The sequence below is a fragment of the Hippocampus zosterae genome, chromosome 20 (genome assembly GCF_025434085.1).
Source record: "Hippocampus zosterae strain Florida chromosome 20, ASM2543408v3, whole genome shotgun sequence".
NCBI lineage: Eukaryota > Metazoa > Chordata > Actinopteri > Syngnathiformes > Syngnathidae > Hippocampus > Hippocampus zosterae.
The window spans coordinates 8,186,965-8,209,876 of record NC_067470.1 but is presented as its reverse complement, the minus strand read 5'-3'; the positions used below and the strand labels follow the sequence as shown (position 1 = coordinate 8,209,876).

Genomic DNA, 22,912 nt, shown 5'->3' with positions numbered 1-22,912 from the left:
ACCGAAAAAAACGACCAAGTATAGTGAGGCGTTTTTAGCCGGAAAAAACGAGCATGTATAGTAAGGCGTTTTTAGGCCCCCCCAAAAAAACGACCATGTATAGTAAGGCGTTTTTAGCACAGACACAAAACGGCCATGTATAACAAGGCGTTTTTAGCCGAAAAAAACGACCATGTATAGCAAGGCGTTTTTAGCCGGAAAAAACGAGCATGTATAGTAAGGCGTTTTTAGCCGAAAAAAAAACGACCATGTATAGTAAGGCGTTTTTGACCGAAAAAAACGACCATGTATAGTAAGGCGTTTTTAGCCGAAAAAAACGACCATGTATAGTAAGGCGTTTTTAGGCCCCCACAAAACGACCATGTATAGTAAGGCGTTTTTGACCGAAAAAAACGACCATGTATAGTAAGGCGTTTTTAGACGAAAAAAACGACCATGTATAGTAAGGTGTTTTTAGCCGAAAAAAACGACCATGTATAGTAAGGCGTTTTTAGCCGAAAAAAAACGACCATGTATAGTAAGGCGTTTTTAGGCCCCCACAAAACGACCATGTATAGTAAGGCGTTTTTAGCCGAAAAAAACAACCATGTATAGTAAGGCGTTTTTAGCCGAAAAAAAACCGACCATGTATAGTAAGGCGTTTTTGACCGAAAAAAACGACCATGTATAGTAAGGCGTTTTTAGCCGAAAAAAACAACCATGTATAGTAAGGCGTTTTTAGCCGAAAAAAAAACGACCATGTATAGTAAGGCGTTTTTGACCGAAAAAAACGACCATGTATAGTGAGGCGTTTTTAGCCGGAAAAAACGACCATGTATAGTAAGGTGTTTTTGACCGAAAAAAACGACCAAGTATAGTGAGGCGTTTTTAGCCGGAAAAAACGAGCATGTATAGTAAGGCGTTTTTAGGCCCCCCCAAAAAAACGACCATGTATAGTAAGGCGTTTTTAGCACAGACACAAAACGGCCATGTATAACAAGGCGTTTTTAGCCGAAAAAAACGACCATGTATAGCAAGGCGTTTTTAGCCGAAAAAAACAACCATGTTAGTAAGGCGTTTTTAGCCGAAAAAAAAACGACCATGTATAGTAAGGCGTTTTTGACCGAAAAAAACGACCATGTATAGTGAGGCGTTTTTAGCCGGAAAAAACGAGCATGTATAGTAAGGCGTTTTTAGGCCCCCCAAAAAAACGACCATGTATAGTAAGGCGTTTTTAGCCGAAAAAAACGACCATGTATAGTAAGGCGTTTTTAGCCGAAAAAAACGACCATGTATAGTAAGGCGTTTTTAGGCCCCCACAAAACGACCATGTATAGTAAGGCGTTTTTGACCGAAAAAAACGACCATGTATAGTAAGGCGTTTTTAGACGAAAAAAACGACCATGTATAGTAAGGCGTTTTTAGCCGAAAAAAAACGACCATGTATAGTAAGGCGTTTTTAGGCCCCCACAAAACGACCATGTATAGTAAGGCGTTTTTAGCCAAAAAAAACGACCATGTATAGTAAGGCGTTTTTGACCGAAAAAAACGACCATGTATAGTAAGGCGTTTTTAGCCGGAAAAACGAGCATGTATAGTAAGGCGTTTTTAGCCCCACACAAAACGACCATGTATAGTAAGGCGTTTTTAGCCCCCCACAAAACGACCATGTATAGTAAGGCGTTTTTAGCCGAAAAAAACGACCATGTATAGTAAGGCGTTTTTAGCCGGAAAAAACGAGCATGTATATTAAGGCGTTTTTAGCCCCCCACAAAACGACCATGTATAGTAAGGCGTTTTTACCCAAAAAAAACGACCATGTATAGTAAGGCGTTTTTAGCCGAAAAAAACGACCATGTATAGTAAGGCGTTTTTAGCACAGACACAAAACGGCCATGTATAACAAGGCGTTTTTAGCCGAAAAAAACGACCATGTATAGCAAGGCGTTTTTAGCCGAAAAAAACAACCATGTTAGTAAGGCGTTTTTAGCCGAAAAAAAAACAACCATGTATATAGTAAGGCGTTTTTGACCGAAAAAAACGACCATGTATAGTGAGGCGTTTTTAGCCGGAAAAAACGAGCATGTATAGTAAGGCGTTTTTAGGCCCCCCAAAAAAACGACCATGTATAGTAAGGCGTTTTTAGCCGAAAAAAACGACCATGTATAGTAAGGCGTTTTTAGCCGAAAAAAACGACCATGTATAGTAAGGCGTTTTTAGGCCCCCACAAAACGACCATGTATAGTAAGGCGTTTTTGACCGAAAAAAACGACCATGTATAGTAAGGCGTTTTTAGACGAAAAAAACGACCATGTATAGTAAGGTGTTTTTAGCCGAAAAAAACGACCATGTATAGTAAGGCGTTTTTAGCCGAAAAAAAACGACCATGTATAGTAAGGCGTTTTTAGGCCCCCACAAAACGACCATGTATAGTAAGGCGTTTTTAGCCAAAAAAAACGACCATGTATAGTAAGGCGTTTTTGACCGAAAAAAACGACCATGTATAGTAAGGCGTTTTTAGCCGGAAAAACGAGCATGTATAGTAAGGCGTTTTTAGCCCCACACAAAACGACCATGTATAGTAAGGCGTTTTTAGCCCCCCACAAAACGACCATGTATAGTAAGGCGTTTTTAGCCGAAAAAAACGACCATGTATAGTAAGGCGTTTTTAGCCGGAAAAAACGAGCATGTATATTAAGGCGTTTTTAGCCCCCCACAAAACGACCATGTATAGTAAGGCGTTTTTACCCAAAAAAAACGACCATGTATAGTAAGGCGTTTTTAGCCGAAAAAAACGACCATGTATAGTAAGGCGTTTTTAGCCGAAAAAAACGACCATGTATAGTAAGGCGTTTTTGACCGAAAAAAACGACCATGTATAGTAAGGCGTTTTTAGCCGGAAAAAACGAGCATGTATAGTAAGGCGTTTTTAGGCCCCCACAAAACGACCATGTATAGTAAGGCGTTTTTGACCGAAAAAAACGACCATGTATAGTAAGGCATTTTAGCCGAAAAAAACCGACCATGTATAGTAAGGCGTTTTTGACCGAAAAAAACGACCATGTATAGTAAGGCATTTTAGCCGAAAAAAAACGACCATGTATAGTAAGGCGTTTTTAGCCCTCCACTAAACGACTATGTATAGCAAGGCGTTTTTAGCCCCCCACAAAACGACCAAGTATAGCAAGGCGTTTTTAGCCGAAAAAAACGACCATGTATCGTAAGGCGTTTTTAGCCGAAAAAAAACGATCATGTATAGTAAGGCGTTTTTAGCCCCCCACAAAACAACCATGTACAAGGCATTTTTGACCGAAAAAAACGACCATGTATAGTAAGGCGTTTTTAGCCCCCCACAAAGCGACCATGTATAGCAAGGCGTTTTTAGCCCCCCACAAAACGACCAAGTATAGCAAGGCGTTTTTAGCCGAAAAAAACGACCATGTATAGTAAGGCATTTTAGCCGAAAAAAACCGACCATGTATAGTAAGGCGTTTTTAGCCCCCCACGAAACGACCATGTATAGCAAGGCGTTTTTGACCAAAAAAAACGACCATGTATAGTAAGGCGTTTTTAGCCCCCCACAAAACGACCATGTATAGTAAGGCGTTTTTAGCCCCCCACAAAACGACCATGTATAGTAAGGCGTTTTTAGCCCCCCACGAAACGACCATGTATAGTAAGGCGTTTTTGACCAAAAAAAACGACCATGTATAGCAAGGCGTTTTTAGCCCCCCACAAAACGACTATGTATAGTAAGGCGTTTTCCACCAAAAAAAACGACCATGTATAGTAAGGCATTTTAGCCGAAAAAACCGACCACGTATAGTAAGGCGTTTTGTGTCGGGGCTAAAAACGCCTTGCTATACATGGTCGTTTTTTTCGGCTAAAAACGCCTTACTACACATGGTTGTTTTTTTCGGGGCAAAAAACAGGCTAAAAACGCCTTGCTATACATGGTCGTTTTGTGGGGGGCTAAAAACGCCTTGCTATACATGGTCGTTTCGTGGGGGGCTAAAAACGCCTTACTATACATGGTCGTTTTTTTCGGCTAAAATGCCTTACTATACATGGTCGTTTTTTTCGGCTAAAATGCCTTACTATACATGGTCGTTTTTTTCGGCTAAAAACGCCTTGCTATACTTGGTCGTTTTGTGGGGGGCTAAAAACGCCTTGCTATACATGGTCGTTTCGTGGGGGGCTAAAAACACCTTACTATACATGGTCGTTTTTTTGGTCAAAAACGCCTTACTATATATACATGGTCGGGGTTTTATTCGGCTAAAAACACCTTTCTGTACATGGAATTAAATACGGGATTAAAATTAAAGTGTAATCAGACGTTGCTGATAAAACATTTGTCACTCCATGCAAATGAACCGTTTTGTGGCACTTCTTTCAGAATGATACAATACAATACATGCTGATTTATATAGCGCTTTCACAACAGCGGCAGCTGTAACAAAGCGCTTAACAAATAAGCATCGTTGAACTCTTTCAAACCATACATTCAAACTTGAATGCGAAACCCTCATGGAACTTTAAAAACGTAAACCCTTTTTTTGCTTCCAGTTGATTCAGAAAAACACCAGCAGCATAAAAATATTTAATCATGTCACAAGTAACCCACAGCCTTTCTGTAGTCCCATCGGCTTCACCAGATGGACAAGATTCCGATTAAGGCTAAAGATGAACTTTTGTTGACTCACGTGGCTCAAATACTGCACCGCCATCTTAGTTTATAACTTCAACAACAACAAAAAAATGTACGTCACGTAATCGCAGACGCACATGAGCACCTTTATCTGGAGAAAAAAAAGTCTTCTCCACTCAACTGCTGAGAAAGAATGACATTAAATAGTACAATTTAAAATACTGTCATTAAAAAAAGGTAACAGCTTCAGTTTGTTCAAAATAAAACCAAACACAATTTGACTTGTGGAGCCAAACTCACTAACCATGTCATAGCTTCCATCCATCCATTCTCCGAACCGCTTGATCCTCACTAGGGTCGCGGGGGGTGCTGGAGCCTATCCCAGCCGTCTTCGGGCAGTAGGCGGGGGACACCCTGAATCAGTTGCCAGCCAATCGCAGATGTCATAGCTTATGTAGAACAAACTCTTGAGACAAAGTGTGTGTGTGTGTGTGTGTGTGTGTGTGTGTGTGCGTGTGTGTCCATGAAGTTATCCTTCCACCCATTACCCAAACCAGATATCCCAAAAAGGAGGGGCCGCATCCATTCAAAAATAAAAAATTAAAAAAGATGAAAAAGTAGGGGGGGGGAGGGGCAGACCCTTGAAGGAAGTCCATGAAAGAATATACTGTACTCAGATTGGGGGGGGTTCTGCTATCTGAGGCCAGCCCGTGATGTCATCCACTCCAGACCTTGACACAAGCTAGAAAACAAAAATGAGAATCTGCCTCACAATACAAGTCGTTTCATTGTCAAATTATTTTCCTTTTGTGAAATTAAAATGAAGAATTGTCGCTTGGAAAAGTAGCCCAGAAAATTAGGAAAATTCAGATGCTTTTTGTTATCCATAAAGCCATGTACATTTTTCGATCAAATTACGTAACTAGTCTGCAAAATTATAAGCATTGAAGGATTTTTCCTCAAAATTTAACTCCACTTTGTGCCGTTTGGAAAAGAATTTTTCCCATAAAATCATTCCTCAAAAATCGCAGGAAGCATTTTTTAAAAACTGAATCCAGTCATTTTTGTCAAAATCGTTTCAAAAACGCTATTGTTTTTTTTTTCCTTGTGTGTGAATAAAATACGATCGACCTGACATACATTCAGTTACAACCGATCTCAGTTTTGCTCCTGCTGGCTTTAAAACAAAACAAAAAAAAAACATACGCTAGAATGCTATCATACTTTTCAAGGTAGCGGACGTTTTACCCTGCATGCATCAGATAATACAAACAGTCTTGTGTATGTGTTAAATGCAGAACTAGCACCCGTAACTGACACTCCGCTTTTTAAGACGTATGGTCGTGTAATCATTTTGCTCCATTTTTTTTTCCTCATGAGCTTCCGATGTTTATTTCCAGGTTGTGTGTGCAGGTGGTGGTGAAAGACGGACGTACCCTTCCCCGGTGAGAGCGCAGCAGGACTGGATGTGCCACGGGTGATCTTTGATGGCACTCAGCGTCATGTACTTTGAGATCTCGGCCGCTGACATGCAGTCCTTCATGTCCTGCTTGTTGGCGAAGATCAGCACGGCCGCTTTGCGCAGGTCCTGCAAAGGAACGACGGACAGGCGTCACACACAGAAAAAAAAAAGGAAGGTCCGGGCGGCTTACCTCGTGGGCCAACATCCTGTAGAGTTCCTCTTTGGTGATGACCAGACGCTCTCGATCGGTGCTGTCCACCACCAGGATGACAAACTGCACAAACCACCACAACAAGCCAAGGGAGTTGACGAGAGCTTAGCCAAAAGGAACAAAAGATGCCGCGGGAGTCAAAAGACACGCCCCGCTTTGAAAACGGGTTCCCTCGTTTATCGCAGCGATTAGGTTCCAAAAATAACCCGCAATAGATGAAATATGCAAAGTAGTTTTTTCTTAACAATCAAGTTTTAAGACTGTAAAACACACCATGAACATTTTCTCACATTTCTCTTTTTTTTTAAACATACATTATTATTAGTATTGACATTTTTGTTAAATGTTTTTATTTCACAACACATTCTAGTTGGGCAAGGGCACTGTAATATCACATAGTATCGTAGCAACTATGGCGTGAGAAGACATCACGGGCAGACTTTGTGCTTCTGGGGGTAGGTCAGGGCTCTTTGTCAAGGTTTAACCTTTGACCTAGAGCACCCCCACGTCCCAGCTGCCGTGTCCTCCGTGAGCAAACACAGAATCTGCCCTCATTCACGTGTCTGTGTGTATGTGTGCGTGTACCTCGGTGTTGGAGTAGTACGTGTTCCAAGAGGACCTGAGGGACTCCTGTCCGCCAATGTCCCACATGAGGAAGTGCGTGTTCTTCACCACGATCTCCTCCACGTTGCTGCCGATGGTGGGCGACGTGTGGACCACCTCGTTCATCAGACTTGCAGAAAGACACATTAAGTATGCCATCTACGTAGCTAGCTAGCTCTAGTAAAAATATACTGCTCCTCATAGCTAGCTAGCTAGCTAGCCACCAAAATGTTTGATAAACAACACAGTGTGACAGAATGCTGTACTTTTCATCTGTCCACAGGTGTACACAGAACTGGCAGAATAAGGAAACTAAGAGTCGCCTAATAAAAATAAAAAGTGCCTTACAACTGGTAGAGGATGGTGGTCTTGCCGGCATTGTCAAGGCCAACGATGATCACCTTGTGTTCTGCGAAAAAGGGGGAGGGAGGGTGAATGTCATTTTTCCTTTTTGTGTGTTTGTGTGGTAGTGGTGATCATTTCGTGAAGCCAGTGGCAGACCCGCTATTGTGCTCCCTGCTCATCCGGCAAGGAAGCGTGATTAGAGCCATTCCAGTTAAGAGTCTAGTCTGAGACTTCCTACGGCTTTGTGAAAGAGCAACAAGTATGTGTACTGTACATACAGTCGACACACCCTCACTCAAATGCCAGATTTTTAGCTAATGAGATCATTTCAAAAGCTTTACCTTTGCCATTCGGACCAGACAGATATGGATTTTTTTTTTTAGGCTGATGCTATTTCCCATATTTGTCCGATTTTATTCTTTCTAAAAATAAAGATTTTAAGGTATTTTCCACACACGAAAAAAAAAATCATCTGGTAAAATTAAAAGAAATTCTCAGAAAACAACCACAACTGTTGGCAAAAGAAAAAAAATCTGAAATTAAGCACTCTTGAGTTAAACAATGTTTATTTTCCCCCCACAAGAGTAATTGGTCATAACTTTAAAAATATTTGGGGAAAAATATTTTTCCTAGTAAAAAGATATTGCGCCTCATTTCAAAAAATAATTACCTAAAAAGAATATACGAATGATTGAAAAACAAACACCTGATCAAGAGCTGTTAAACACGTTTATGATAACTGATCCTTGAGAGGGTCCACCCAGAGTGACGTAAGAGCAACTCAGACATCGCATCTCAATCGACCGTTTAATCAACGTTGATAAAAGCAAAATTTAAAGTTTTTCCCCCCTAACTCTCTTAGGTTTGAATACATATTACCAACTAAAATAGAAGCTCACACAATAAAATAACGGATAGTTTATAGAAAACACACTGGCACAAAGTCAACAAAAAAGTCTTCCAAAACGATGATATAAACCAGTCGCATTAGTTTATTTTTTTAATGAACTATTTACGTACCTTGATTACAGAAGAAGCTCCACAGTTTAGCGAATATGAGGCCCATTGTTTGTTTTGTTTTTTTAAATGCCAATGTCCGTTCGACTGTCCGTTCTTTGTTCCGAACATCCGTCGGTTCGTACCGAGCTGCAACTCCACACACACGGTGGCTAAATTAAGCTAAGCTAAGCTAAGGTGGAAGCTCACAGCGACTTTTCCTGCAAAGCGGAGCCCATGCGCCCCTGGAGACATCTCCCAAGGAGGCGACGCGCGGCGAAACACGACTCGGGGTTTTTTTACAGAGAGTCTTGGTATCAAAACAGCCGCGCAGAATTTCGGTTTGTGCGTTGTGACCGTCCGTCAGTCAGTCAGTCCTCCTCGGCATCTACTGGGCTGGCTCCAGCGGAAAAAAGCCACATAGTGAATGGATTGCTTCAGACGTCATCACTAGACGACGCATTCACATCTTTTCCCCCCCAATACAAAATGAAACAAATAAAACTATGTCAATAAGAATGACATGAAAAACACTATTGACTTTGATAGGAAGACAAATGTTAAAAAATATCATTCGTTAAATAAGAGACTTATTTAAGAAACAACTTGTTTTTTTGTGTTATAACACAGAGGAAAGGACGCCTTTCTGTAGACGTTATTACACACCAATACGTATACATTTTTCCAATTAAAAAAATGGACAAACATACAAATGAAATAAGGACTCGGTAGACAAGTATTCTACCACTCGTTGATGGCGTCATCACGTAACCACGCCTTCACGTTTTCCACGTAAAAAATGGCCCTTTCACTAATCAAGCCATGATTTCATACTATCTATTTTATCATTATTAGGTACTTATACTTACAGGTAAAACTAAAACAAAAAGTTTTGTGCTTTTTGTAATATCTCTCCGGTGACGTATGCGGAAGTGGTAATGCCCAGAGCAAAGCTTTGCTGGTGCCTTGCTGCGTCAAAAGTGGACAATTTAACACAGTAGAGAGGCGTGTTGTAAAATTATCCACAATGGGAACAATTGGAGAACAATAGTGTGCGTGTGTAGATCATTACCTTAACGATGCAAACATTGAAGGAGAGTTGTAATTTGCTCTGTTTGTATTCTTCGACGAGGTTTTGTCAACGCTCACGCTAATATCGCGACAAAAACAGACAAAATGTCGGTTTTTCCGAAAATTTCTCTGAGGCCGGAAGTCGCCGATTACCTGAAGGGCGTGTTCATGAACAAGGAGGTATGTTTTAATGAAAATACGCACATTTTCTGTCACGGCGGTGGAAGAAGTCATGATTATCCTGATGGAGTATCGTTTCACAGTGACCCTACACGTGATGGAGCCTTCATGATTGGATTTTGTAAACAAAGAATGTTCATGCTTTGTTTACAAAACTCAACCCGTGCTGTTTACAAAGCAATCGCTGGAAGTAAAGAGATACCTTGTATGTTCAATATTGACATTAGGGAGTTTTTATGTGCTGTGCAATGTGGTGACTTCAAAATAATGTGCGTTTCAACATTTAACCATTTTGTGATGGAATGAAACTCGCAAGTTGTTGGCGTCCATTGGTCATCGGGAAGCCCAGTGCCATTTTCAGACGCTTCTCACCTGCTTGTCACATCCTCCGTCTTACACGTGTGTCCGGGCGAGCGTCCACTTGGCGCCGCTGGAAGAGATAAGACGTCAACTGGACGAGGAGCTAAGGAGGGTAAGATTAAAAGAAAGAGAAAAAGACTGTGAGTTGTCAGCCAAAAGATAACGTTTACATTTGTTGACGAGAGTAGCAAAAGTGGGGATCGGAGGAGGAGATCGAGATCGTCCCACATCCCAGCGTTCCGGATGTGCTTCTGATCCCTGTCGTCGGACCCAGGTGCGAGTCTGCAGCTCTGCTTATAAAAGAAAAAAAAAGTCAACCTCGTGTTTTAATCCATATTGGGTTATTTTTTAACCCGGCATGTTATTTTCTTAAAAGTACAAGTTTAAAACTACATTGAAAATATTTTTCTCTCTAAAATTGTCTTGCTTCTTTTCTATTGAAATTCAGAGGAAAATATTCTCAAAATCATTTTTTTTTAAATTGTCTTTTCCAGATGTGTGCAGCAGCTCAGCTGTGAGGTGGTGGTGGGCGCACAGTGCGGCAATGCTGTGCTAAGAGGCGCCCACGTCTTTGCCCCCGGAATACTAGCGTGTCCAAAATGTAAATGTACCATTTACAGACCCCAAAAAATGGCAAAAATCCAATCTGGTGACATCAGCATCTTTTTTTTTCTACCCCCTCATAAAATTCAGATATTTCGCTTGGAAAATGAAGGTTTTTCTCCCGTTAATTAAAAAAAAATAAATAAACACCATCCAATTATAATTTGAGATTACTTTCTCATTAAAATAAAAATATAAATGTGTGTATTTTGTGAAGATATATTTTTTCCAACATTTTTAGAATCCTGCAAATGTAAATTACCGGTAGTCCGTAAAGTTCACACGTTTCAGCTAAAAAAAATTACGATTTTTTTTCTACGTAAAAAAAAAAGCTTTCTAAAAAACTTTTTCCCCAAAATTTGTGTTTCAGACATGAAAGCCGGAGATGCAGTGTCTGTGTTCTCTGACGTGGAGGGAAAATGTACCCGCGGAGCATTCAGCTTCTCTGGGGAGAAGACATTTGTGGGGAACGGCATGGCTGAAAAAGACCGTGCCGACATTTTTGGCACGGGAGAAAACGTCAGGTAGTGAAAAAGTATTTTCGATAACATAATATTACATTCCTAATATCATATAATGCATCTTTAAATTTAACTCTCATTTGTTCGATGCCACGTCAGGCTGACACACAAGATGGGAGATGACAGGGCGAAACGTGAGATTAGCGACCCCAAGTGGATAAAAGCAATACCTGCACCCAATTTTAAAATAAAATGTTATCCGTTTAATTGATGGGATAAGTGGAATGATCAATTCTAAAAACATTTGATTGCCTCTACTTATGATCGTGGCAATAAAGAAAGACTTTTGAATTTGGCTGACATCACACATGACATTTTGTGATCATCATCAGACGTTTCCTCTTTACCACTGCTGAAAACAAGCCAAAGAATAAGTAATATTTGTGTGGACGGTGACAACTGCAGACAACGCGACGATGGCTTGAAATTCCAAGTCTTGCTTTCCAGGGGTGTCGGCGTGCGTATGACGGAGCCCCTTTACCGGAGTCCCTCCTTTGATGGAGTATTATCTCACCTGGCCTTCCTACAGGTAAAGTCGTGAAACGAATTTGGAAATTTGAATTTAAAAAACAACAACAAATAAATAAAAATATATGTTAGAATCTTCCATCTGTGGTGGTGGGCCACGTTCTGGGTCCTCGTCCCGGAGAGCGCATCCTGGACATGTGCGCCGCCCCGGGCGGGAAGACGTGTCACATTGCCGCCCTCATGGACGATCGGGTATACAGCAAAATGACATTCCAACCACCTTGTCTCTCTCACATTTGGTTAATTTCATATTTTTATTCTTAATTTTTTTTTTTTTTGTCCTCAGGGTGAAGTGGTGGCATTGGACAGGATCCGAAACAAGATGGAGCTGATTCGTCAGAATGCCGAAATGTTAAAGTTGCGTAGCGTGAAGGCGTTTTGCTTCAACAGCACGAAAGCTGTTAGCAACGACATCATCGGGGATGGAGAAGGTGACGTCATCGCCTCACTTCCACAGCCCTTACCGCAGCTTCCTGCGCTCTTGTGACCGTCTTTGTCTCTATCATACTGCCCTCTGGTGGCCATGGTGAACATGGCAGAATGAATTCATGATTACATGCTGCCCAAATTGTTGATATTTACATACGAGTTAATTATGTTGTAGTTTTTTTTAAAATCAAGTCTGATTGTAGATTGCTTTTTTTTTGATGCTATAACTTTTGCTGTTATAACTGCCCTCCAATGCATTATACTCACCCTTCCCTGTTCTTGCCCGTTCTCCAGGGCCACCATTCGCCCCCGAGAGCTTTGACCGCGTGCTTTTGGATGCGCCCTGCAGCGGTCTCGGCCAAAGGCCAAACATGGCGAGCACCTGGAGTCTGAAGGAGGTTTGCTCCTACCCGCCCCTCCAAAGAAGCCTCTTCCATGCTGTAAGGACAGTATGCTTTACTTGCTTTTCGGCACTAGATAGCAGTAGAGAGTCACACTTGCAACACTACTTGCCAGTTGGACAAACTCGGGATGTTAATTAATCAATACATGACGCGGTAGCATCGTTTGAATAGTTAAGTCCATTCATCCATCCATTACCTGAATCGCTTCTCCTCACACGGGTCACGGGCGTGCTGGAGCCTGTCCCAGCTGACTTGGTCCAAACATTTAACAACTGCTGAAAGTGAGCATATCTTGTTTCCGTCAGTTTAAAAGGAGTATTAATACTTGCAGTGGGGAAAAATGTGTGTTTTGTACTTGCAGGCGGTGCGCGCATTAAAGCGTGGCGGCGTCCTGGTGTACAGTACGTGCACGTTGACACTGGCGGAGAACGAAGAGCAGGTGGCCTGGGCACTTCGCACCTTCCCCGGACTCACCCTGCTGCCTCAGGTAAGAAGATCGACAACGCCATCCGGGCTTTTTTTTTTCCTTTCTTTTTGCTCTCCTTGGACGCTCAATTGATTGTCTCGCCTTTCCAGGAGCCTCACGTGGGGGGCGAGGGCATGCCGGGAGCGGGTTTGATCCCGGAGCAGCTCAGTCTCCTCCAGAGATTCCGACCCGAGTTGAGCTGGAAGGCCACCGCCGCAACACCCCTCGCAAGCAGGGCTGACAGCGACACCATCGGATTCTTTATCGCCAAGTTTCAGAAAAACTGACTCGCACCCTGCGGGGATGCTCAGGAAGAAAAGTACACTTGGATGCAAATTTGATATATATCCGTGTTTTGATGAATGGTGAAACAATAATGTTACTGATATAAAAAGAGCGATTTGCTTTTTTTTTTGTCATTTCGTCTTTAAAAAAAGAAGAAGTGCTGCGTCACGTCAACAAAATCCCTCTAAAGCATGCCGTATAAACACCGAGTTAGACGGCAAACGCAGTGGCGTTGCTGCGACAACGGTGACGACGCCGTTGCCTTGGAGACGGTGGATTCCTCTCCGGCCGGCGCGCGCAGACCAGGAAGCGGTGCGGTCACGACAGATATGAATTTATCTGAGCCAGTGAAAATGGAGTTAGCGCATCTGAATGCTAATTTACAGATTTTTGTCGAGCTGGCAGGATTCCCAGGAAAACACCGCGGTGCTCCACTCCGGGCCTATTTTAGTCTCATCCCCTCCTTTGGTGGTGATGTTGCCTTGACGACGGCCCCGCGCGAGCCTACCTAAATTTTTCAGTAGCGTCTAAAGAGCGAATGGGGAAGAAGAAGAAGAAAAACTATTTATAGACGGGGGCTGCCTGGGTGTTTTCAAAAGAGCAACGCAACTATTCTAAGAGCCTTTACTACACATTTAAAAACTTGCCCTGCTATCAATGTAGCCTTTAAAAAAATATATATATTTGATCTATAATTTGAGCGCTCTCTCTACCCCGACGATGCTGATCAATTATCGTGTGACGTGGAATCTGATAGAATAGTTTCCTTCACTTCCTTCATCATTCAGACGCTCCTGGAGGTTGAAGTTTCAAAAGCTCCGGAGTGAGATGGAGTGTTTTTACCGTAGAAGCTCAAACATGAATTTGGTATGTTATCGAACATCAGGAGTGGGCAAAGTATGGAATGACGTCTACTACATGACCAAGGTTTTTTTTTTAACCTAAATTGGGTCATTAAAAAAAAAAAATCAAATAAAAGTTAAAAAGATAATTACATAATTGTATGATTCTAATTGATGTCTCTAAATCGTAAACGTTTTTTTAAAAAGAGTCAAATTATTTTTGGGTTTAACGAACAACGATTGCTAAATGAATTAGAATTACATCAATTATAAATCACATTTGAAAAACGGCGTAATAAAAGAGTTTGCATGTTCTCCCCGGGCCTGCGTGGTTTTTTTCCGGGTACTCCGGTTTCCTCCCACATTCCAAAAATATGCACCATTGGTTAACAGAACACTCTAAATTGTCTCTAGGTGTGATTGTGAGCGCGAATTGTTTGTCTCTCTGTGCCTTGCGATTGGCTGGAAACCAGTTCAGGGTGCCCCGTCGCCCCCGCCTACTGCCCGAAGACTGCTAGGATAGGCTCCGGCACACCCGCATGAGGATAAAGCGGTTGGGAACATTGATGAATGGATGGATAAAATCTGAATTAACCAGAAAATCCATAATTAATATGAAAAAAAGTGTATAGTACATTTAGACATTTTCAAAAATTTTTTTTTTTTTTTTGGGGGGGGGGGGGCACATCCCCAAATGTCATGGCCCCTCTGCCGTAAAACTGCCCCTGATGGACACTGTATTGTATTTCCTGATGTGAAAAGAAGGCGGCGATAGACTTGCTGTTCCTCCCACGGCTCTAAAAACGCCAATCAAAGGACCTCCCACAAACACAAAGAACGGCATCTCACTCGACCGATCAATTCTGGAAGGATGTCTGAAAGATAAAAACATCAGTGAAGTAGTTGCAGGTTGAAAAAAAAATCACAGCTCAGTACATGTACAAAAAGCCATGCTTTTTCTTTTATCAAATATGCATATTAGGTGAACATTCATGCATATCCAGAAGGATCTATGCATAGATGCAGGTGTATGCAGGTATAAAAAGCTGACATACTCCTGTTCAAATGCCAGACTTTTGTCATTAAAAAACAGTCAGACCACGCCAGACTCATTCCACCATTAATGTGACCTAAAACCTAACCCAAAAAAACAAACAAAAAAAAGTTTAAAAGGAAACATAAAATGTGAAATTATGTTTCCTCAAGTGTGCACACCCTCTTATAAGTGAACCAATCACATTCGAGCACATGAGTGTCAGTACACACCTGCAATGAAGTCCTCCTTATTCATTCTGAATCAAGTTCAGATGTTCGAGTTGGCTTTCTGATTTTATTTTTTTTAATGTATTCATTTGCTTCGTTCGGGGGCAGCACGGCGGTCGACTGGTTTCGTAGGCCGTACAGTGCAGATGTGATGGGTTCGCATCCGGCTGCGGCCTCCCTGTGTGGAGTTTGCATGTTCGTCCCTGTGCCTGCGTGGCTTTTCTCCGGGTACTCCGGTTTGGTTAACGGAACACTCAAAATTCTCCATACGTGTGACTGCGAGGGTGAAGGGTTGTTCGTCTGTGCGTGTCCTGCGATTGGCTGGCAACCGGTTCAGGGTGTACCTTGCATACTGCCCGATGACAGCTGGGATAGCCTCCAGCACACCGGCAACCCGCATGAGGATGAAGCGGTTGGGAATATGGATGGATGGGTAGTTTACATCGCTTTAGTTACATTTACAGGGTACAAACTTAGGATGTGGATTGGAATCCTTGGACCAGCAATGCCTTTGATTCACTCCGATTAAAGTTCAGCTGTTCTAGTCGGCTTTCCTGACATGGTCAGACAATAGTTGGTCTTTTTTTTTTAAATGACAAAAACCTGGCATTTGAAGAGGGGTGTGCAGACTTTTCAAATCCACCCTATGCTTGTATCTAGATCATAGAAACGCTGCCGTCAAAAACCGGAAGGAAGTGGATATAAATAGGATGCGGTGGTTTGGAGGTGTAGCAGCACAAACGGAGGGAGGAAATGGATCCTCGGGGGAGGGCAGTTGAAAGGCGGTCTACTGGGGGATGTACGAGTCTCCCGCCCATTCCCCTGCGTCGCCCCTCTTTTTGGGCTCTCTGTTGTAGTGGTGGTGGTCCCGCGCCGACCTTTGTTGTTGTTGTTGATGGTGATGGTGGTGAGTGCGCTGCTTGTTACGTTCATTGTGGTCCTGTTCGCGTTCCTTGGAACGATGATGGTGGTGGTGATGATGATGGTGGTTGTGGTCCCGGTGGGCTTGCTGGGGCTCCCTTAAGTCCTCCTCCTCTTCTTCTTGCTCCTCCTCCTCCGCCTCTTCGCGCTCGGCGTCCTGCGGCTGGTGGAGGAGCTGAGTGTGAGGCTCCGTGTAAGCGGCGTCCTTGTTCTCGCGGCTCTCGGGGCTCTCCGAGTCCAGCGTTTCCTGCCGGGCGAGGCCCCTGCTTCGGTGGTGGTGGTGATGGTGGTGGTGTCGGTGGTGGTGGTGGTGGTGGTTGTGGTGCTCAGTCCGGGCGGAAGAAGAGCGGTGCTGGGCGGGAGGCGGTCCTCTCCTGGACGACTCTGTCCTCAGCGGGCGCTCCTCCTCGTCGGCGCCGTCCTCCTCGCCGTCGGCCTGGTCCTGGTCCTGGTCCTGGTTCTGGTGGTGGTGGTGATGGTGGTGGTACTCTCTGGAGCCCTTCCTCTCCACTAGCGCCTTGTCCGATCGATGTTCGACTCCGCCACCCTGACGTCCAACGCGAGGGAATATTAGCCAAGCAACTTTGCAATATTAATGTTGGGATATTTACTGCATTTTGTTGTGCATTTGATTGATCAAGATTTATTTATTCATTTTTGCTAAAATACATGAATTGATTTTTTTTTAATATCACTTTTACAAGATACTGTAAATCATTTTAGTGCTTTTTGATTGGCTGGGAGTAATTTTGACTTTTGTTCTTACTGAATTATATAGTTTAATGTTTGTTTTAATTTTGTTTCACTATTATATTAATTCTTTTTCATTGTCATTTCCAAATTGCAATTCAAGTACCGTATGGGCCCGAATATAAGACGGCCCTGATTATAAGACTCTTTTTCAAAACTCAAGTTTGAAGAAATACTTTTTGAACACCAAATTAATTTTTATCCAGAAAATCTGAAACAAATGATTCTAACAATGCATTTGAGAGAAAAAGCACGTTATTTAGCCTCATTCAAATCTTAATATCTGAACATTTAAATATATAAACTAAAATGGAATCACATTGGTAAATGAATGGCTTCTGGTTTTTGAGATGTAAATGACATCATAACTTCTCCTCAGCTGCTGGTTAACCTGGCCGATCTTCGACCCACTTTTCTCCAGATTGTCGCTACGTTTGTCCATTTTCTGTTATCACTTCTATTATTTTCTTCTCTTCTCTTTCTTACCGCTATTTTTTACTTTTCTTCTTTGTGCTACCGCTATTTTTATTTTTATTCTTCGTGACAGGGGTACGCCTTGGCCTAGGGATGGTATCTGGCGCCATCTAGCGGCGTGAATGGTTATAATGTCAAGACCCCGAATATAAGACAACCCACACTTTTTTGTCTTATTTCAATGCAAAAAACACCGTCTTATATTCAGGCCAATAGGGTATTTTTACATTAATATTACACACTACTATGATTAAAATACTATATTGATAATATACTGTATATTTTGCAAAACATGTATTATTCGGCAGCACTGGAACAATGTCTAATGTCTAAGCGACATTTACACAGAATAGCTCGTGTTCAAACCTCAATGCGTTGATATAATTGACACGTGGTGATGATTCGATACCTGCACGCCCGAGGAGGAGGGCAAGGTGGCAGCGGGCATCTTGGTCAGCAGCGGGTCCGGGGCGTCGCAGCTGTTGGGGTGGGTGCTCTTCCAATAGGCCTCCAGGTAGTCGGCCATGTGCTCGCACGCGTCCTCCAGTTGGTTCTCGTCCAGGATGATATCAAACATCTCCTGAGGGGTCGGCCGAGAGGAAACCCAATGTCGAAAAGCAGAACGATGACGGCAAAAATAAACGACGAACAAGTGTGATGGTTTGCGGTTCACTGTGGTGGCTTACGGGCGGGCACTGTGCCAGCTTGTCGGCCGCTACCATCTGGACGTTAAGGTGTTTGGCCTGAGACTTGCCTCGCGACTTAATGAGTCTCTGCAGCACCTGAAAACACAGGAAAAAAAAAGATTTAACAGGCCTCATCTAAAATATTGACATATTTGTATTGTTATAATTTACAATGAATATTTAAAAGTATTCTTATTTTTAAAATCTTACCATATTTTATTAAATATTTGTATTTACATTTAAATGTAATATTTTTATTTTAATATTTGTACTTAAATATAAATTGTAATAATTTTATTGAAATATTTTTTTAATATTAAAAAACCATTAACATTGTTTTTAATATTAAAAAATATTAAAAACAATTAAAAAACATTTTAAATATAAAATGTAGTAATTTTTCAAAATAAAAAAATGCTAAACCAATCACAGACAAATGCTGTCAAATCAGCTTCTCCGATATGTTGCGTTGGATGTTTCTCATCTCTTAACAGATGAGCAGTTTCCTTCTCCACACAATGTAAATCGATGGGATAGCGTCCACGTTGCCATCATGCGGACGTTCTTCTCTTGAGTGACTCTCACCTTGGGGGAGGTGATCTTGACGTAGACGATAATGGGGGCCAGGGACGTCTTGCCCAGCTGGGATGGGTGGTTGATGGTGTCCGCATCCAGGATGACAAGTTGCAGCGTCCGCGCTAGCTCGAAGATACGTTCCCTCTCTCTCTGGACCTCGGCTAAAAAAAATTAAAAAAAAGAGGGACAATTAAAAATATTTGAAGGACATTTGGGGGACTCAAGGAGGCGGCTCGGAGTGACGGCTGACATAAGAAAACGTCACGGCGAGAAGTCGGTTGTTTGGACAATAGCTAAATGACAACTTCTTGTGTTCCGGCTAATTGAGCAGGATAGCACATTTTTTCCTTCACATCAATAATCGATGTTTTCGTTCAGGAGAATTGTGATGTGAAATTTCTCAATTCTCCACGACATACTGGAAGACCACCATCTTACCCAAGTTGGAGCGCGTGTTGGAGCGCTCGATGATGGCGTGCTTGCTCGGATGGTTCAGGACGGAGCGCTTGGCGAGCGAGATGTCCGCCGTGACGCGAGTGATGGAGATACTGAGGGCCAAAACAAAGCGGCATGGTTAGACAAGGTCAAGGAGAACCCTCTTTTTTATTTTCATTTTTTTCTTTTAGTGTCATGGTATAACCTGTACATGGAATGGTCGTAATGGTGCTGGTGGCGCACCAACAATTCTTTCTGTCTTTAACTCATTCAGTAGCAGCCAATTCTGGATTAAGTTTGAAAAGACGTTTAAAAACGTCTTTGGGAGTGAATGAGTTAAATATGTAAATGCATCACCCTGTCTAAAGAGTAAATGCGGCAGTCGTGTGTGTGTGTGTGTGTGTGTGTGTGTATACACAGATATGTATTCCCTGCCTCAGACGAGTCCGCGCTGAAAAAGCAGAATCCTGCTGGGCCTCAAACAAGTCCACCATGGCCTATTAAGGGCATGCCTATTTAAAGCAGCGACACACTCGCTTCTCCCCGGGCCAACTTGTTACTCACTCCCCAGGGGAAAGGGTGGTGGGATGGTGGGAGGGTTGGGGGGGGGGGGGGATTGGAAGGAAACAGGATGATAACCTACCGTCCCTCAAATCGGTGCTTTAAAAAGTCAAACAGCGCTTTTTGCATCATGTCCGTCACCTGGAAGCAGGATGGAGAAAGTGAAATCAAATATTTGAACATCAATCGTTTCTCCTGTGCTATGAAAATTTCGGAGAGATTTTAATATTTTTAGTATCAGTTACGTTTGTTTACCCTCGACTGATTTTGGCCCCTCTTCGCGGGGCCAAGAAATGTCATCGTCAAGCTGCGCCGCTCGCTGGAAATGATTTAACGTGCTGGCGTTTCGCTTCATCTTCGAGTTTTACCGACCGTCTATTTCTGTAACGCGAGCGTGGCGTGCGCCGCATTTGTGCCGCACGTCAACGACGGGGTGGAAAACGCACCTCGTAGCCCTTCAGTGACGGTCCAACGAGAACCACGGGCCGCATGGAAGGCACCACATCGTATGGAGGAACGTGTTCCGCCTGCAGAGAGCAAGCGGACCCATTCAAAACACGGATGCGCAACAAGACAACATTTCATTCATCAATCAGCTCGTTTCACAAGCGCCAATGCCATCCATCGCAAGTTTGGCCAGAAATCAGTGAACAAGGGAAGAAAAATAAAAGTCAGGCGTGTAAGCTCGGTGTGCGTCACGTGTCATCGTCATGTCAATCAAAAGCTTCTTTCTTTTCCTACATTGGAGGATAGGCCAGAGGAGGAAGGCGGAGTCAGTACACAGGTGCAACTTACCGACTTTTGCTTCTGCTTGGCTGTGGTGAGCAGAGAGAGAGAGAGAGTGAAAAGTTCAGAAGAAGAAGAAGAAAGGCGCATGCTGGTGGTGCTTGGCGAAGGACAGGGAGATGCAGCATTCGCCGTGCGCAGGAACTCGGAAAGAGCAAGTTGCCGCCGTCCGGTTTACCTTCTTAAAAAAGGGCATTCGTTTTTCTTTTGCTAAGGGGGACGTGACAGTGTTAGCGCCGCATCGAGGGGAGCGCAGGTTGACCGGTGGCTCATTGTCGTCGGGGTCTAACCCTGCGGCGTCTATGTCAACGGCTGTCAACGGCGGTTAAGAATTATCATGGGGGAGGGGGGAATAGAACGGAACGGAATGTCGGACTGACGACGTGTGACACTTACCAGACGAAGGAGGAGTAGACTTCCGGGAGTTTGAAACTACTTCACCTAAACTTGAGGAGGAGTTTGCTCCCAGTTTGCTGAAACAATATGGAAATGATGCAGAATGAGATCAAGGCTTGAGAGATGCATTTTAGGCGATACACAACGCAGGGGAAAAAAAAAATGCAATTTAACTCATTCAGTAGCAGCCAATTCGAAACCAAGTCTGAAAAGACGTTTAAAAACGTCTTTGGGAGTGAATGAGTTTCGATAATTGTTTTTTTTTTTTTTTTTTTTTTTTTTTTTACCTGGAATGGAACTTGCCCTGTTTGACTCTCTGCTCTTGGAGGACTCGAGTGTTCTCCAGCTTCACCGGACTGGGAATGAAACCGATCTCGCAGCCTTCCTTCACCAGGCGCCCTATCCACCAGTCATTGTTGAATTTCTAAAACGAAAGCGACGCAAAGATCTTCAGCTGTTTCACTTCCACCGGGAAAAGGGGACGTGACGCCGCAATCGGGGTTGTCACCTCTTTGACGTGAAGGAAGTCTTTGGCCTCGAAGGAGAGCGCCATGCCGGGTACGGGCACATCGTCGTCGTGACTGGGGCTGTAGTTGACGTTCGTGCGGACGGCAAACGCGACTGGTTTTGTCTGCCGGCACAGCAAATTAACCAGATGAACTCGTTGCTTGTCGTGTGCTCGCGCTAGTCTAAGCAAGGTATTCAGATTATTCATCCGTCTCTGAGGGCTGCCATTTTAGCCTTACATCGCCCCCTGTTGTTGTTGACTGGAACTGACGTCAAACTGCCCTCAGGCTCGCATTGCTCACATGGTGAGACCGAGGCCACAAAACAGGTGAGCTGTGACATTCACAATGCGAACCAGAGAATTCTTAAAAAAAAAAAAAAACTCTTATAATCGTCTCTCCATATCGGGTACCTGCAATACATCTGCAAAACACTTTCTGAACACACAAACACGGCTTTGCACGTCATGGGCAAGATCATCACGTTCTGTGCAGATTGTCACATGACTGCAAGTGAAGGCTCCGCGGGGGTGGTCCAGTGTGTATTCCTGGCTTCAAAACATCTTAAAAGCTTCATCCGTTGCAGGATAGCAAAAGCCTCACGCTCTCACGCCCGCCGAACCAATCGTTGCTCTCCGTTGCCGCTTACGCAACACGAACTCTCACTCGGGATGCCATATTGACAGCGTTGTGTGTGTGTGTAGGGGGGGGGCGGTGAAAACAACATTCACATTTTGTATGCATCCATGTTTACGTTCTTTGGGAGCTAATTGTTCTTGACTGAATACAAATTCAAGGTCCCCGGAATTAAGAGATTATTTTTGCGCAGTTACTCTTGTTTATAACATTGAGTGTAATCCTACTATCAACTACGAGATAGCGCAACACTTATTTAGTTTGAGACAGCAAATTTGAAAAAACGAAACAGGAAGTACTGTATTCCAGCACAGCCTCGTTTTTGTTCTCAACAGTTGTAATCCTGCTTTTTACGCCTACAGCCCTTTTTTTCCCGCTTTGTCACATCGGTCCTACGATAGCGATGTTTCACGGTTGCGAGATCTGTTCACACTGAGGATTTTCTCTTCATTCGTTACAACTCTACAACTTGTCTTGCTTTCGAAGGTCTTCGACGTAAACGCGATTTTTGCAACTTTAACTTATGCTGGTGAACCACACACATTTTTTAAAGGTTACAAACAACCAAAATGATGTTTAAAAAATACTTGTCATTTATCCAAGCTGCAACTTCCACAGCACCTTTTTGTTCCGACATGAACAACCACAGACAAGTTGATCGGAGACCAGTTGATTGATCGCTAAAGACAAGAATAGAGCTGTCCATTGTTTTCTTTCATCTTTCTCATTATCAATCCATTCCTTCTTTTGCTGAAATGTTTGCTACTGTATCTTGAGTTTGCAATTGCAACTTAAAGCAAAAAAAAAAAAATGTCAGAATGACGTAACGCCACACTAATTGCAACCCTCCCAGAGAACACAAAGTATGGCTTAAAATAAACAGTGCGCACCTCCCACACAGTTCCAACAATTCCATTTTCCTCCAGATCCAGAAAAAAATATATAACTTTATGATTTGCGATCTGGTTCTTGTGATAGTGATTTGG

The 22,912-nt window shown here is 43.0% G+C and overlaps 3 protein-coding genes across 10 annotated transcripts in view; 1 reads left to right on the top strand and 2 right to left on the bottom strand.

Annotated features, from left to right (window-relative positions):
- Positions 1-4,568: 4,568 nt before the first annotated feature.
- On the bottom strand, positions 4,569-8,693 carry LOC127592870 (ADP-ribosylation factor-like protein 5B). 2 transcript variants are annotated; one of them, XR_007960235.1, is made up of 7 exons: positions 8,272-8,693; positions 7,255-7,315; positions 6,889-7,036; positions 6,283-6,366; positions 6,067-6,218; positions 5,096-5,372; positions 4,569-4,960 (listed from the first exon to the last, which is right to left on the bottom strand). XR_007960235.1 is itself a non-coding variant. In XM_052053888.1 (6 exons), exons 1-6 carry the CDS (start codon positions 8,315-8,317, stop codon positions 5,324-5,326), a joined length of 540 nt encoding a protein of 179 aa, XP_051909848.1. In that variant the 5' UTR covers positions 8,318-8,693; the 3' UTR covers positions 4,569-5,323. The 2 variants fall into 2 exon arrangements, 1 of the variants encoding a protein (XP_051909848.1); XM_052053888.1 differs by having other exon boundaries at positions 4,569-5,372.
- A 368-nt stretch (positions 8,694-9,061) lies between these two features.
- Positions 9,062-13,113, top strand: nsun6 (NOP2/Sun RNA methyltransferase 6). The gene is made up of 11 exons (XM_052053886.1): positions 9,062-9,498; positions 9,815-9,970; positions 10,047-10,132; positions 10,353-10,459; positions 10,832-10,985; positions 11,430-11,511; positions 11,583-11,702; positions 11,797-11,941; positions 12,234-12,379; positions 12,705-12,830; positions 12,920-13,113. The coding sequence occupies exons 1-11, from the start codon at positions 9,424-9,426 to the stop codon at positions 13,094-13,096; spliced, it is 1,374 nt and encodes a 457-aa protein (XP_051909846.1). The 5' UTR covers positions 9,062-9,423; the 3' UTR covers positions 13,097-13,113.
- Positions 13,114-14,869: 1,756 nt separating this feature from the next.
- The window catches only part of cacnb2a (calcium channel, voltage-dependent, beta 2a), a 31,295-nt gene continuing 23,252 nt past the window's right edge, over positions 14,870-22,912 (bottom strand). For 3 of the 7 annotated variants that reach the window (XM_052053877.1, XM_052053881.1, XM_052053880.1), the window contains exons 3-13: positions 21,293-21,415; positions 21,072-21,208; positions 20,785-20,861; positions 20,567-20,700; positions 20,049-20,129; positions 19,685-19,743; positions 19,045-19,154; positions 18,616-18,767; positions 18,031-18,126; positions 17,754-17,924; positions 14,870-16,667 (exon numbers count right to left, since the gene is read on the bottom strand). In XM_052053877.1, coding sequence (XP_051909837.1) covers positions 15,987-16,667; positions 17,754-17,924; positions 18,031-18,126; positions 18,616-18,767; positions 19,045-19,154; positions 19,685-19,743; positions 20,049-20,129; positions 20,567-20,700; positions 20,785-20,861; positions 21,072-21,208; positions 21,293-21,415 — 1,821 coding nt within the window. In that variant the 3' untranslated portion in view covers positions 14,870-15,986. Of the gene's footprint in view, positions 16,668-17,753; positions 17,925-18,030; positions 18,127-18,615; positions 18,768-19,044; positions 19,155-19,684; positions 19,744-20,048; positions 20,130-20,397; positions 20,418-20,566; positions 20,701-20,764; positions 20,862-21,071; positions 21,209-21,292; positions 21,416-22,912 lie in introns of all 7 variants that reach the window. The other 4 variants (XM_052053878.1, XM_052053883.1, XM_052053882.1 and 1 more) reach the window with 2 other exon arrangements.